The sequence below is a fragment of the Monodon monoceros genome, unplaced genomic scaffold (assembly GCF_005190385.1).
Source record: "Monodon monoceros isolate NGI ecotype Baffin Bay Population unplaced genomic scaffold, NGI_Narwhal_1 Super_Scaffold_20, whole genome shotgun sequence".
Classification (NCBI taxonomy): Eukaryota; Metazoa; Chordata; class Mammalia; order Artiodactyla; family Monodontidae; genus Monodon; species Monodon monoceros.
The window spans coordinates 50,983,800-50,998,539 of NW_021703777.1; the positions used below are offsets into that span (position 1 = coordinate 50,983,800).

General features: G+C 34.4%; 1 protein-coding gene across 1 annotated transcript in view; it reads left to right on the plus strand.

The window, feature by feature from the left end:
* Positions 1-14,526, plus strand: part of LOC114902385 (UDP-glucuronosyltransferase 2A3-like) — a 34,889-nt gene extending 20,363 nt beyond the window's left edge. Inside the window, 4 exon segments of the mRNA XM_029234696.1 lie at positions 6,568-6,719; positions 9,219-9,306; positions 9,774-9,993; positions 14,247-14,526. Of these exon segments, the coding sequence (XP_029090529.1) occupies positions 6,568-6,719; positions 9,219-9,306; positions 9,774-9,993; positions 14,247-14,526 (740 nt within the window).
* Positions 14,527-14,740: the final 214 nt, after the last annotated feature.

A 14,740-nucleotide genomic window follows, 5' to 3' on the forward strand; every position in this document is an offset into this window, starting at 1 on the left:
TGGATAAATGCCAAATCATTGTTGTTGAGGGGTAGGGGGATACATGAGAGACATCTTATTTGGTCGTCGTGCTCAAAATACCTAGAAGGGTAATACCCTCTCCCCTTGTATCTCTTCTAGAGCACCTTGGTTATCCTTAGCTCTTTGCTCTTCTATTGTAGATTTTTTAAATTAAATGTAAAATTCTACAAAAATTATCAAGTTTCATGAACCTTGGGATTTTGAGATTTTAATAAGAATTACAAGGAATCTGTAGATTGTTTTGGAGAGAATGGGCATCTTTATGAATTTTGATTTTCCTATCAATGCACATGACAGCTCTATTTATTTTTCTACAATTTTTTTATTGGAGTATAATTGCTTTACAATGGTGTGTTAGTTTCTGCTTTATAACAAAGTGAATCAGTTATACATATACATATGTCCCCATATCTCTTCCCTCTTGCATCTCCCTCCCTCCCACCCTCCCTATCCCACCCCTCCAGGAGGTCACAAAGCACCGAGCTGATCTCCCTGTGCTATGAGGCTGCTTCCCACTAGCTATCTACCTTATGTTTGGTAGTGTATATATGTCCATGCCTCTCTCTCGCTTTGTCACAGCTTACCCTTCCCCCTCCCCATATCCTCAAGTCCATTCTTTAGCAGATCTGTGTCTTTATTCCTGTCTTACCCCTAGGTTCTTCATGACATACAATGGGTTTTAATAAGACTTTACAATTCTAATCAGACATAGTTTACACAACTCTTATACAATTATTCAACAATTAGAAGTTGAAGTATATATTTTACTTATATTTTCTTTTATTCATACACACAAATTTCAGTTGCCATTTCACAATATTTTGTATCCACTGAAATTATCAAACTCTATTCTAATAATGTATCTGTATATTCTTTTGGAATATACAGAGAGTTTCAGCTTATCTGAACACTCAAGAGCAGAGACTCAGGATTGGAAATCACCACAGGAACCAGTCCCTGGGTAGGAACACCTAAACTATAATTGGTGAATTGCTGGAGGTTCAGTGTGGACAAATCTGAGGGTTAAAAAATCCAGTGGGACTTAGTCATAAGGGAGTCCCCACAATATTGTGAGATTTACTTCCAGGAGCTCAACCAATTTTCCATAGTAAATATCAAAGAAATATCCCTTACTTCCAGTTAGGGGAGGGGAAAAGGAATCACTTTGAAAGAAGCTAGAGCACTCTGTTCTTCCTGAAAAGGTCTGTCCTCAGGGTAAACTAGTAAACCAGTACACAATGTGTTGGGGTATTATCAGAGCCTAACTGACCTGCAGAAGAAAAATACCCAACTCCAGGTCCCACTAGACTACCACATGGAAAAGGGATATACCCAACTCTAGACCATCCTGCCCCAAGTAAAGTGGGAGAAAAAATTGAGAAAGAGTTGTGACGAGTCCAGAGGCATAGACTCAGTAAAATACTGAGAACAATCTTAGGGCTGTAGACTGCCTCTCTCCCCACAATTCATGACCACATTTAAAAGGCCTATTTACAATAGTTTCTTTTACCCAGTACATCATGACTGGCTATGAAGAAAAAATTACAAGGCATACCAAAAGGCAAAAACACATTTCGAGTAGTCAGAACAATCATCACCAGAGATGGCAAGAATGTTGTAATTTTCAAAACAAGGACCTGAAACAATTCTGATTAATATGCTAAAGGCTCTAAATGGATAAAGTGGACAACATGTTAAAAACAGATGAACTGTGTAAGCAGTGAGATGCAAATCCTAAGAAAAACCAAAAAAAGAGAGATAAAAAAATTGTAACAAAAATGAATTCAAAGATGAAATTATACTAATTCTTTATAGTCATTTTTAGAGGATAAAAGCTGAGGGAATAAGTTCTAACTCATTTTATGAGGATAGCATTACCTAAATGTCAAAACCAGACAAAGACATTACAAGGCAAAAAGCCACAGATCAATATTTCTCATAGAGTCAGAAGTCCTCAACAAAATGTTAGAAAATTCTGCTCTGTGAAATACAATGTCAAGAGAATGAAAAGACAAGGCACAGACTGGGAGACAATATTTGCAAAAGACAGGTCTGATAAAGAACTGTTATCCAAAATGTTTTTTAAAAACACTTAAAACTCCACAAGAAGAAATCATGAAACCTGATTAAAAAGTAGACCAAAGACCATAACAGATACTGCACAAAGGAGATATATAGTTGGCAAATAAGCATATAAAAAGATGCTCCATGTCATTTGTTTTGAGGGAAATGCAAATTAAAATAATAATGAGATACCACTTCACATCTATTAAAATGGCCAAAATGCAAAACACTGACAACACCAAAAGCTGGAAAGTTGTGGAACAGGAACTCTCCTTATTGCTAGTGGGAATGTAAAGTGGTACAGCCACTTGGGAAACACTTAGGTGGTTTCTTATAAAAGTAAACATACTCTTACCATGCTACCACACTCCTTGATATTTAACTAAAGGAGTTAAAAACATGTTTACACAAAAATGTGCACGTGGATATTTATAGAAGTTTTATTCATATTTGGCAAAACTTGGAAGCAATCACATTGCCCTTCAGTTGGTGAATGGATAAACTTGGAAGCAACCAAGTTGCAGATCCAAACAAAGGAATATTATTCAGCTCTAAAAAATGAGTTATTGAGCCACAAAGAGACATGGAACAATGGAAGAACCTTAAGTCCCTATTATTAAGGAAAAAATCCAATCTGAAAAGTTTACCTACTGTACGATTCAAACTCTGACATTCTGGGAAAGGTAAAACTGTGGAGACCATAAAAAAAAAATCAATGGTTGCTAGGGGGTTAGATGGGGATGGGGGATTTATAGGCAGAGCACGAAAGAATTTTGGGGTAGTGAAAATACTCTGTATGATACCATAATGATTGATCATGTCTTTATTATTTGTCCAAAACCACAGAATTTATAATACTAGGAGTTAATTATAATGTAAACAACAGACTTTGGATGATTATAATGTTTCAGTGTGGGTTCATCAATTGCAACAAACGTACGATTCTCTTGGGGGATGTTGATACTGAAGGAGTCTATGCATGTGTGAAGACAAGGGTACATGGGAGATATCTCCACTTTCCCCTCAGTTTTGCTGTGATCCAAATATTGCTCTAAAAAAGTAAAGTATTAATTTTTTAAAAGTGATACAGAAATTATGCATATTAGTTTTCTCACATGCCTTTGAAAGGAATGAATAAGCTAAAGAACCTAGAAAAGTTATTTCTAGGTTGATATCTGCGGCTTGCCTGAATTACCACCGAGAGATTGGTAACTGTCCTCTGCTCAATTCCCTCCATCCAACTCACCTACATTAAGGCTTTTGCCATACATTCAGGCTACCTCTAAGAAGTCTTTGAAATTGAAAGGCATCTCAGTAAACTCACCATGTAGGATTACAGTAATAGATTCAAACAATAACAATATTTACATGGTAATTCAAATTTAATGGCCATTTATCAATTATTTATATAATTTTCCACTGTGTTCATAACTCATTTTGTGTAATAAATATAACTATAGGAAAAAGACTGGTGGTAAAGTTTAATTCCATATTTTTGTTTTGCAAGTCCTCAGCATAACATTTAGAATGTCTTATGAAAGTATTTAACAACTTTTACATACTTTTGCTCAGTTTTGTTCTCACGTTTGATTGGCTTTGTATTTCATACTGCGCATAACTGTTTCAAAAATAGAAGCTTAGTGAATACTTTAAGCTAGGTCTTTCTTAAAATGTGGTCTACAGGTTTACACAATAATTTCACCTAAGTACTTAGTAGTCAAGACAGGATGTCACACGCATGGAACAAGACATCTAAAGAACAATAACATATTGGTGGGAAACTGTGAGGCAGTGTTCTCATCCAGTCTCTGGCAATTTCAAGCTGAGTGTCCTTGGAAATTGCTTCTTTATTATCAAATTAAATCATTGCCTATATAACTTCAGACATATATCCAAGCACTACAAAGTAGTAATGATTCTAAAAAGAGGCTATCCAACCTGCAGTATACATGATCACCAATTCTGAATAGAATCCTTAAGAAAGGAATATTCTCATCTGAGTTTTTCTTTACTTGGATGCAAAACACGTTTTCTTTGTATACAAATGATTGACTTGGTAATTTGCAAATACTCGTTCTTTTCCACAGTGTCAATAACAGAGCTATGCTGCTGGATGTCTTCAGTTTGCTACACCAAATCTATTTTCAAAATCATAGGGGTCTTTCGTGAATGATTTTTTTTTTTTTACTTTACTTTGATATTTAAGCAGAGAATGAAGTCTGCCATGTGACATGTTAAAAATATCATTGTGTCCATAGTATAGATATTGGATTGAAGAACAGGAAGCTAGAGCCTTGGAAATCATTAAGAAGACTGCTGTAGTCTTCCTAACAAGCATGATAGAGTTATGAATAGGGACATTTACTATGATCATTTGAGTGATAAAGATGCTTTCGTGAGTCTTGGGCAGACTCTTACTGACAGGCTTTGGTCAGTAAGAAGAAGTTAAGTGTTGATGGAAGACATGGAATCAGACAGGGCCTCTTGGAGAGCAATGAGATTTACTGAGCCAGGAAAGTTAGTTGAAAAAGCTTTTTTGAGATAGCAATGATGAGTTCCATTTCAAATTCACTTTAAGAAGTCTAAAGAGTTTTCAGGTGGAGATTTCTAGAAGTCATCTGTTAATACAAGGTTTCAGTCTCAGCAGAGAGCATTAGAAATAAATTGGGAGTCATCAACATAAAGTAGAAATCATAAAACTGAGAAACCCAAACGCTGAATTGGTTCTTTATGACCATGATATCAGGGTTTTTTTTGGAGTAAAAGAGAAAATCATATTCCAATGTTATCAAAGAATAAATATGGACTGCCAGAAATATTAGAAGCAAACAATATTGAGAAACAAAGGAAAATAATAGGTAAATACAGTAAGAATATTGTATTTAACTATCTTTATCAATAGGCAGTGAAGAGACAGATATTCATTTGCTTGGGTTGTGGGTAAACAAACATAATCTCTGTAGAAGATAGCAGGTTAAATGGTGTTCCCAGGTGAGTTCTTGATTTCTGTTTAGGGTAAGATGGATATTGAAGTTTAAAACTTTACTTCAGGATTCTGAATATGCTTTTCACACCAACTAAGGTATAGCTGAAGACAAGCTCTATTGAGTGTTATTACTGGAGGTAGTAAACCAATATCTAAAATAAATAAAGGTACAGAAAGAGATAAGACATATCCCATGGCTCATTAGGTAATACCTTGCCACACTATTATGTTTATCCTTCCAACCCCACTTTTCACATGCAGACAATTTCACAAAAATGACTCAGACATGTTTCACAAGGTAGAAAAATTATTCCATCCCAAACCCAATTATTAATATAGATATTTGGGCAATACCAATCTTGGCTTATATCTCTGATGAAAGAATTATGCCAGTCACTGGATACACAGAATAGAAAAGAAATGAGAGTTAAATCAAGAATCCAAATCAAACAAGTAAGTGTGTAAATCTTAATATACCTGTGTGTATATGTGCCTGCATATGTGTTTGTGTGTGTGTAATGTTTCTTTATTCAATCACTATCTGTTTAGGGAATTGAATCAAAATGGTAAAATACCAATTCCTGGGACATCAGATATTCTCTTAGCATTAACTAAGTAAAAATAGCAGTCTAATTTCATTTATGGCATTGTCCTTCCCGTTGTAATTTTACTAGCCTTAAACTGAGAAACATAGTTATTGCAGGGTGACCACATATAGTTACAAAGAGATGACATATCTCTAGAGGGTGACATTTACATAGATTATGTGAAACACCCCAATCCCAGACTTTGCTATGCCTAGTTTGCACAACTGTAAGTGATGATCAAGAGAATTTTATTTGCAGAGAATCTGTGCTAAGGCTCAAATTTTGGGCACGCAGTTAGTGTCACACTCTTGTGGGAAGGCAGAGAAACACTGTCTCATAATTGTTATCATGATTGTAGCAGGAATTTAACTGCATTATCATCTTTTCAAATGTATTACTATATATACCATTTCTTAAAAAATATTTTTAGCCCTATTAATCAGGGAAATAATAAACATGAGAAAAATATTCTGAACGCCTAACAGGAAGTTAGATCAAGTTATTCATAATTTATTGGATGTAAACTGGCATGCTAAAAATTTTCAAAGCCTCATTCAGAACCCTTCTTTGGGCTTCCTTCCAAGGAATATTTTTACAAGTTTGCAAACAGCTCTGTTGCTTCATAAAATTAAGCCTTGGGAGTAATAGTTCCATGTACCACGAAAACATCGGCCTCTTATCCCCTATTCATTTTGTATAATGGTTTGGTTCCATGGCTTTATGTGTAATCACTCATTATATATTTAAGCCATAGTTTTCAGAAATACATTTCCTCTTAAAGAGACTAGATGGTCTATGTGGCAGAAGACAGAATCAGTCTAACAATGTCCCTGACACTTCTCTTGAGTCTGCCTATTTAGAAATGTAGGAGAGCCTTTTTCCCCCTGTGATCCTGCACTTGTGTAAGAGAGAGAATTTTATCTCTGAAGGAAATGGAAGAATTTGTCCAAAGTTCAGGCGAAGATGGTATTGTGGTGTTTTCTCTGGGGTCAATGGTCAAAAACCTCACAGAAGAAAAAGCCAATCTCATTGCCTCAGCCCTTGCCCAGACTCCACAGAAGGTTAGTACAAACTCCAGTCATGGGGGGCAGCCACTCTGCCAACTGGAGAGAGTGTGTGGCTAATAGTACTCTTTCTAGGTGAAAGTTGTAACTCATCACACACTGAGCAGAACTGGCACCACCTTTAAGTAAATATGTCTCAAAACATTAAAATGTATTTGGGGCACATTTTACCATTTGCCTACTGAGACTTCGCATTACTATGAAAATACATCTTTTTATGAAGTCACTTATTTTCAATGAAATAGAGATGAAAATGTTAAGATTCTAATAATTTTTACTCTTTGAAACCTTATGACTTGCACTGACTCTTCCCAAAAGTTCTAAAGTGTGTTAGCTTCAAGGTCCAGGAAAAGAGAGATTACACATAGAGTAGAGTAGAATCATGTTCAAGAATATACTTTCTATTGCTAGGCTTTATTAGGATTCAATTAAAGTATAGTTGGTTTAGAAATAGAAGCCTAATCTTCCTAAGATAAATTTTCTACAGTTAAAACAATTAAAGATCCTAGTGTTTTTGTCAAACAGTATATATTTTCTAATTTATGACATTCAATTAACTTTAATTTTGTTAATTCTAGATTTCTACTCTTTATATACTTCCATTCACAAAACATCCTGTCTCTTTATATTTTTATATTAAAGTAAATAAAACTCTATAATTGTAAGTGTACTATTTAGGCCTGTTAAAACTCTGGATTTTTATTTTTAAACTTTTCTGTTAAAGAGTTTGCCACCTATTAGTATTTAATCTGAAAATCGTAATACAGAAAAGAAAAAAAAAAGAAAAAATTATGTAACAAAAGATTAGCATCCTAACAAGATACTTCATTAAATAATAGAGTATAAACAAATCCTCTATCTCATTCCCCCTCAAAAACAAAAAAGGGAAAAAGAGAGAAAAAGAGAGAGAGAAAGGAAGGAAGGCAGGCAGGAAGGCAGGAAGAAAGAAAGAAAGAAAAACAAAGGGAGGAAGGAAGGGAGGGAGGGCAGAAAGGCAACAAATCATCCAAAAAGCAGCCAAAAAAATTTTAAAGCTAATTATATTTTTGGAAAACATTACATTTGAAACTTAAGAACTAGGATGGTCTCATGACAAGTAGTTACGTAGTATTCATGTTCGTTTTAATGCTTTTTAACCCTCATATTCTGCCTAAACTAGTCCTATTTATTTTCTATTTCTTCACTCACAATCTCACTTCCAAAAGCTTTTAAGTGATAATACTATATTTAATAGACTATTAGTATAAGCCCTTTCAAAAAAGGTAAAGGCAAACAGTTTTACCTTATCTCTCAATGTTTGCAAACTACCTCTTTTGTATGTTCCTCTCAGCTATCACATAAAGGAGGATGGGCTAAGAAAGGGCGGGTTTGTGCACCACCTGCCGGCCATTGAGGGCAGAACAGGATGCTTAGAACTCAGAATTTAGAGGACATGTGCACCCCTCACACCTGCCTGGCTGGGATGTTAAGTCATTCAATATGTCAATGTCCCAGACTCTTTGCTGATGACACTGGTGATGCTCTGCTCCAGTCATGCCTGGTTTCCTGCCTGGGACGTGCCTCACTCCTTGGAGCCATAGCCTGGGGAACAAGAGAGTCAGCCTTTTATGCTACCTGAAAAAAAAAAACCCTCTCTCCTGTCCCTAGAAAAGAGCTTCTGGTTTCCACCATCAGATTCTCCTCTGGATCTTCAGCCTTTTAGGCACAGAGGACTGCAGCTCTGCTTAGAATAAAATCTTCCTTGATAAACTACTATGCAACCTGGATCAGTTTCACAAATAACTGAAACAGAAGATGAAAGTGAAAAGTGTTTGGACTTGTCTCCATTTCGGAATTAAGGCCCAGAGTTGATTCCAAGAAAGCAGGAGCTATTTGAAGCATGTGGAATACAACTGTCATGCCTTGGAGCTTGTCAGGGAGGGAAGCAAACTGCACTTTTCTCTCATTTATCAATTCCTCTCAAAATACAAAGAAATAAGGAAGAACATTATGCTCATGACCCTCTCTATTCAATTATATTTTTATGCAAGAAAAGTAATCTGCACTCATACCAGCTATAAAATATCTGAAAACAAAATAATGGTTATAGATTTAAACATGATATATTATATCTTGAATATCCAACAAATTATTTAGAACACAATCTATGTTTCTTAAATTAATAAAACTTACAAATTATAATTTTTATCCTTTCAGAACATCAAGTGGTATTTGCTGTTTTCAGATTTTAGTATACTTTTTCTTGAAAAACTTTCTTCGCAATATTCTTTTGTTTATGACTTAAAGTTAACTGCTGTAACAGATATACATGAACATCAGTTGTTTGAACTTTTTATGAACTTCTGTATACTTCATGTAGTACCTCAACACAGACTTTCAAATAGTCAAAAAAAAAAAAAACTAAGATGGGCTATATGATTTATAAATAACTCTATGGTCTTAAAATGCCTTAATTTTGTGTTTTTACTTACAAAATTAAAGCACTGTCTTCCACAGGTTTTATGGAGATACAAAGGAAAGAAACCGGCCACGTTAGGAGCCAATACTCGGCTCTATGATTGGATACCACAGAATGATCTTCTTGGTAAGACCAAGAAAAAAAAGCTGTACAGTTGGATGATGGGCAAGTAACTGCTTAACAGCAAGTAAATTCAATAAACATTTTAAATATTTAAATTTCCACATTTTACTTGCAGTTTTAAAGCAGATATAATTAAAGAACGGGCCATTAATTTTATAGATTGATGCTTACTCTGGCTCATAAAAGAGAATCTTCAGTTAAGACTCTCACCACTCTCCAAGTTTCAATTTCAGTTCTGATATGGCCTCCTCAGTAAGTCTTTCTAGACAATGCAGAGGAAGTTAATTCCACCTTTTTCGGGGATCACGATTATCTGAGATAGCAATTCTCCATGTTCTTGGCTTTTGTAGAAAACACTGCCTTCTTCATTGAGTTATCCAATAGTTTTTTCCCCATCTCTCTCTGAAATTCTATTAATGTATTATGTATCATGAAATCCTCACCTGCTTCTCTTCCAATCCCCAAACTAGGTCATCCCAAAGCAAAAGGTTTTATCACTCATGGTGGAACCAATGGGATCTATGAAACTATCTATCATGGGGTGCCTATGGTGGGAGTTCCCATGTTTGCTGATCAGCCTGACAACATTGCTCACATGAAGGCCAAAGGAGCAGCTGTGGAGGTGAACATAAACACAATGACAAGTGCAGATTTACTCAATGCCTTGAGAACAGTCATTAATGAACCTTTGTAAGTACTACTACTTTTAAAGGCTTGTCATTAATTATGCTACCCATCATACTCAAAAATGTCCAATGTTTCATGCATTTCTAACTAGTGTATTTTCAAATAACAACTATAACATGACCATTTAAAAACCATTTTATTATTTCATTTCCCAAATTACTGAAGTGATTGTCTGAGATGATAAAACAAACTAAGATTTCAAATATTATATTAATGTTTTTTCAAAATAAATAATGTTGGTGATTACATAAATTCTTAGATAATTTTCTGGATAATCTGCTTTTTTTATAAACAAATATATATGTTTATTTAAATATTATAACCATTCAGTAAGTACAAAAATGGAAGTGATAATTCACCCAATATTGATCATTCAAAAATAATCATTGTTAACACTTGGTGTATATCATTAATCAGTATATGCATATATACAGGGAGGAGTAGTTAGAGTAGTTAATAATTTTATAAATATCAATTGATACTATATATGTATTTTTAAACAAAATTCTAAATTTTATCTGATTTAGCTAAAGATAAAATAAATTTGTAAACTACATTTATAAACTATATGAACTTTAGATACAGATGATTATATCTTAATATTTTTCTCTGAAAGGTCTCACCAAGGTTAAGAATTAATATATGTATACATAGTGTTTATTTATAACAATGTGTTTTAATTTTAGCCACTAATAGTTGAAATTGGAAGTTATTTCATCTCTAATATATATTCTTAAATTTTTAATTTGTCAATATTTATGGCACTTATTTTCCTCACAGTAATTTAATCTTTTCACATATTTTAAGAGAATCAATATTCACCATTGAATCAGAGATTCTACAAAATATTTTGAATTCATTCTTAACTGAATGCTTCATATGGAATTTTCTTTCATCAAAGAGTCATGGACTCCCTGAAATCACAGTTAACAATATTTGCTCATTGACTTGATGGGAGAATGACACCTATCTGAATATAACATACTTAGATCTCACTTTCTTTCCTTTTGAACTGTGCAGGGTTACTTATGATCTTCTGGCTTAAAATGCTGCTGTAGGGTTTTGAGGACTTTCTGATCAGTATTACTTTTTAAGAGTTTCTTGTTCGGCCTGGAAATAGATAGTATTTTTTAAATTCAGAAACTTAAACATGGCATATCCTTATCATTTGTTTTCTACATTTTCCTGGGATTATAGTGTATTCTTTTACCACTGTTAATCTAGGATGAAAATTATTCAATTTTTCTTTTCAGAAATTAATTTTTTTTGTTTATTAAAATGTCTTTTAGTTCCATTTTTTATCTCTTTCAGGGACATCAGATTTTAATATTCCCTATGTTAAAATATTTGAGTTTGTTTTCTTTCTCTATTATTTTCTAATTGTTCTAATCATTTTTTGCTTTCTTAATTTACTGAGATTCCTTCAAATAGTCCATAAATTAGTAAATTCACTTTTTCATGAACATTGCTTACTGTTTGTAATTTTCTTATTAATCCTTTAAAGTGCTATTTTTAACAACTAATTTCAATAGCTCACCTTGTCTTTTGTTACCTCCTCTTGTTTCATAATCTGATCCTCGAGCTTTTGTTCATAACTCTCACAGTCTTACTCTACTCAAACTTTCCTCTTCTTTTGAATTATGTATTATGCCTAATTACATTCTAAGTCTGTCATTTTTATGTTTTTTCCCCAATATTGTGTAAGTTGCTGTCATGTGTCTCATCTTGCTTTCACTATTTGCTCCACATTTGTATAGATACCTTATTTTAAAATTTGTTTCCAGTTTATCTCAGACTCAATTATTTTTATTCAGAGGCAAAACTTGAAGGATAGTTGTAATATTCCATTCACATTACTGAAACCTGCAATTTAGGAGTTAGGAGAGAAGGTCAACATAAATGGAATTTTTTGCAGCTTTTTTTAGTGGAACTAGTCTATGAAAAACCATCTGTTAAAGCCCTAGCAGCAAGGTTTTCTAGACAAAGTGGTCAATGTATTCATTTCCAAAAGGGAAGACACTCAATATCTGCCTTGAACTCATCCTAAAAAGTCAGCCCTGGTGGTCCATTTTCCCCTCCCACTCACATTGCAGTCAAAAGATTTTTGTTAAGATACATAATCAAATCATATATTTCAGAATATTATATATATCATCAGGATCTGGAAAGGGAGGTTAGGAGTTTCAGCAAGGCTTATTATGATCTTTTGTTTCTCATAAATGATGATCTTGATGTCTAATCTATTAGGCTATTACCAAGTTGTTAATTGCTGATAATTTGGTTCATTTTACTAAATATCAGAGTAGGTAAATTCTGTAATTTTTAAAAATTCTACTTCATTTTATAGAAGGCTTACTAAATTTTCCTGTTGATTTGAAAACTATTGATGTGAAAAAATTATACTCTTAGAATTTCCCAGGAAAATACCTGAAATTATTTATTTTAAAAATACTTTAACTGGGCTTCCCTGGTGGCACAGTGGTTGAGGGTCCGCCTGCCGATGCAGGGGACGTGGGTTCGTGCCCCGGTCTGGGAGGATCCCACGTGCCGCGGAGCGGCTGGGCCTGTGAGCCATGGCCGCTGAGCCTGCGCGTCTGGAGCCTGTGCTCCGCAACAGGAGAGGCCACAACAGTGAGAGGCTCGTGTACTGAAAAAGAAAAAAAACAAAAAAAAGAAACAAAAAAAACAAACAAAAAAATACCTTAACTTTAACCTAAACTTAATTCTAAGTCTGAAATTATCTGGGAACAAAAGTGTTTAGTGTAGAGTATATATATAATGTATTTGTATTCCATTTTCTTATTCCTTAAAGGAATTAAGGAGCACGAAGTTTACATTTAAATACATAAACCATAGCAATTTCATAATATTTTAACATAACTGTCATAAAACAGTGTACAACAAATATTAAGTAATCATCTTAATGAGCATAGATTATCCTATCTCATTTGTAGGAAGGCTTACTGTATTTTTATTTGTATTCACATGTACAAGTGTATCTGTCAAGTATATGCATATTTCAAATTTTAAATCTCTATCTATAAATGGAGAAAACCTTGAATAAAAATATGATTTGAACAGATAGTCTCTTATCACCACTGTAGTTTGCCTAAAATGTATTAGGATGAAACTTGTGTAACTACTCTTCTAGTCCTACCTATATTTCAATCTGGTTGAAAGAGAGTATGAAAACAACAACAAAAAACAAAACAAACAAAACAACAAAACAAAAAGAGAGAGTATGACTATTCTTTCTCACTGTGCACAAAAAAAAGAACACAAGTAAATTACCTCTTGCTGCTGGATGTTGTGTATCATGTTCACTGGTGAATGATGATTACATTTCTTCTCTGATCCCAACAATGTCCAGCTTGCACCAGGACATCTCTTCACATCTCTACCTCCTGTCATCTTCATGTCTGCAGGCTGGAACTTTTATCTCTAACACAAAACCAAAGGTAAACATACTAATTCTTGGCTCAGCCACCAAGAAATCTCCAGTGAATTCAGAACATGCCTTTTGAAGACATACCTATAACCATTGGTGTTTGAGAGACTATTAGAGTTGTTAACTATTGCTCTTGTGATGCCACATTGATTATGGGCTTTATGCTAGTGAGACATTTCTATTTACCTTAAAAACTCAAAACCCATGTCCTTGCCATTTCTAAAATTACCTTAGTATCTTCATCCAATCTTGACACTGCCGATATATAGACACTGTGTTTTGCATCACAAAGGCACAGGTGTGTGCAATGGAGGCATTATCACAGTGTCGAGCTCAGGCATTGCAAAAATGTCTCACTACTGTTGACTATCAGTTTCTATGTCTGTCATCATTAATTAGTCTGATATTAGAGGCCATGCTTATGGACTCTCTAATGGGTATTTTCTCTCAAAATAGGGTTATTCAGAGTCTTGGTCTGGAACAGTCCTGGAAACTATAGTTCACACAATACCAAAATTCCTTCTTGGAAAAATGAGGCTATACATTTACAACTGATTTATTCCATCTTTTTTATATGTTTGCATTTTACCACACTCCATTAAGAATATATTTCTTCCACACCCCTCTTTCACAACTCTTAACATGCTATGTGACCAGCAAAGTTCATGTCACAGCAAGAATTAAAATGTTTTTCTCAACACAGCTATGGATTTTGGCTTGCATAACACATATCATGTATTGTATGCTTACTTTTAATGAAAACAAAAGCTCTATAATTTCTATGTTTTTGTTTGTTTTTGCCTACCAGTTATAAAGAGAATGCTATGAGGTTATCACGGCTTCACCATGATCAGCCTGTAAAGCCCCTGGACCGAGCAGTCTTCTGGATCGAGTTTGTCATGCACCACAAAGGAGCCAAGCACCTGCGGCCAGCTGCCCACAACCTCACCTGGTTCCAGTACCACTCTTTGGATGTGATTGGGTTCTTGCTGGCCTGTGTGGCAACTGCTGTATTCTTGGTCACAAAATGTTGTTTGTTTTCTTGTCTAAAATTTGTTAAAACAGGAAAGAAGAAAAAGAGAGAATAGATCTTTCTAAGTTTGGTAAAGACTTGTATGGGCAATTCTGTTCATTCTAGCCACAATGGCCTTAATGAAAACATAACATCTTCATCCTGCTTTCAAAATTCCCATTCCTCTCTGCCTTAAGCTAGAGATAAAGTCTAGAATTCAACAATAGCATTAACTGGTGGGCATGTCCCCTTCTTCTTTTGTCTTTTCCCAGGTGGCTTTACCCTCTTCC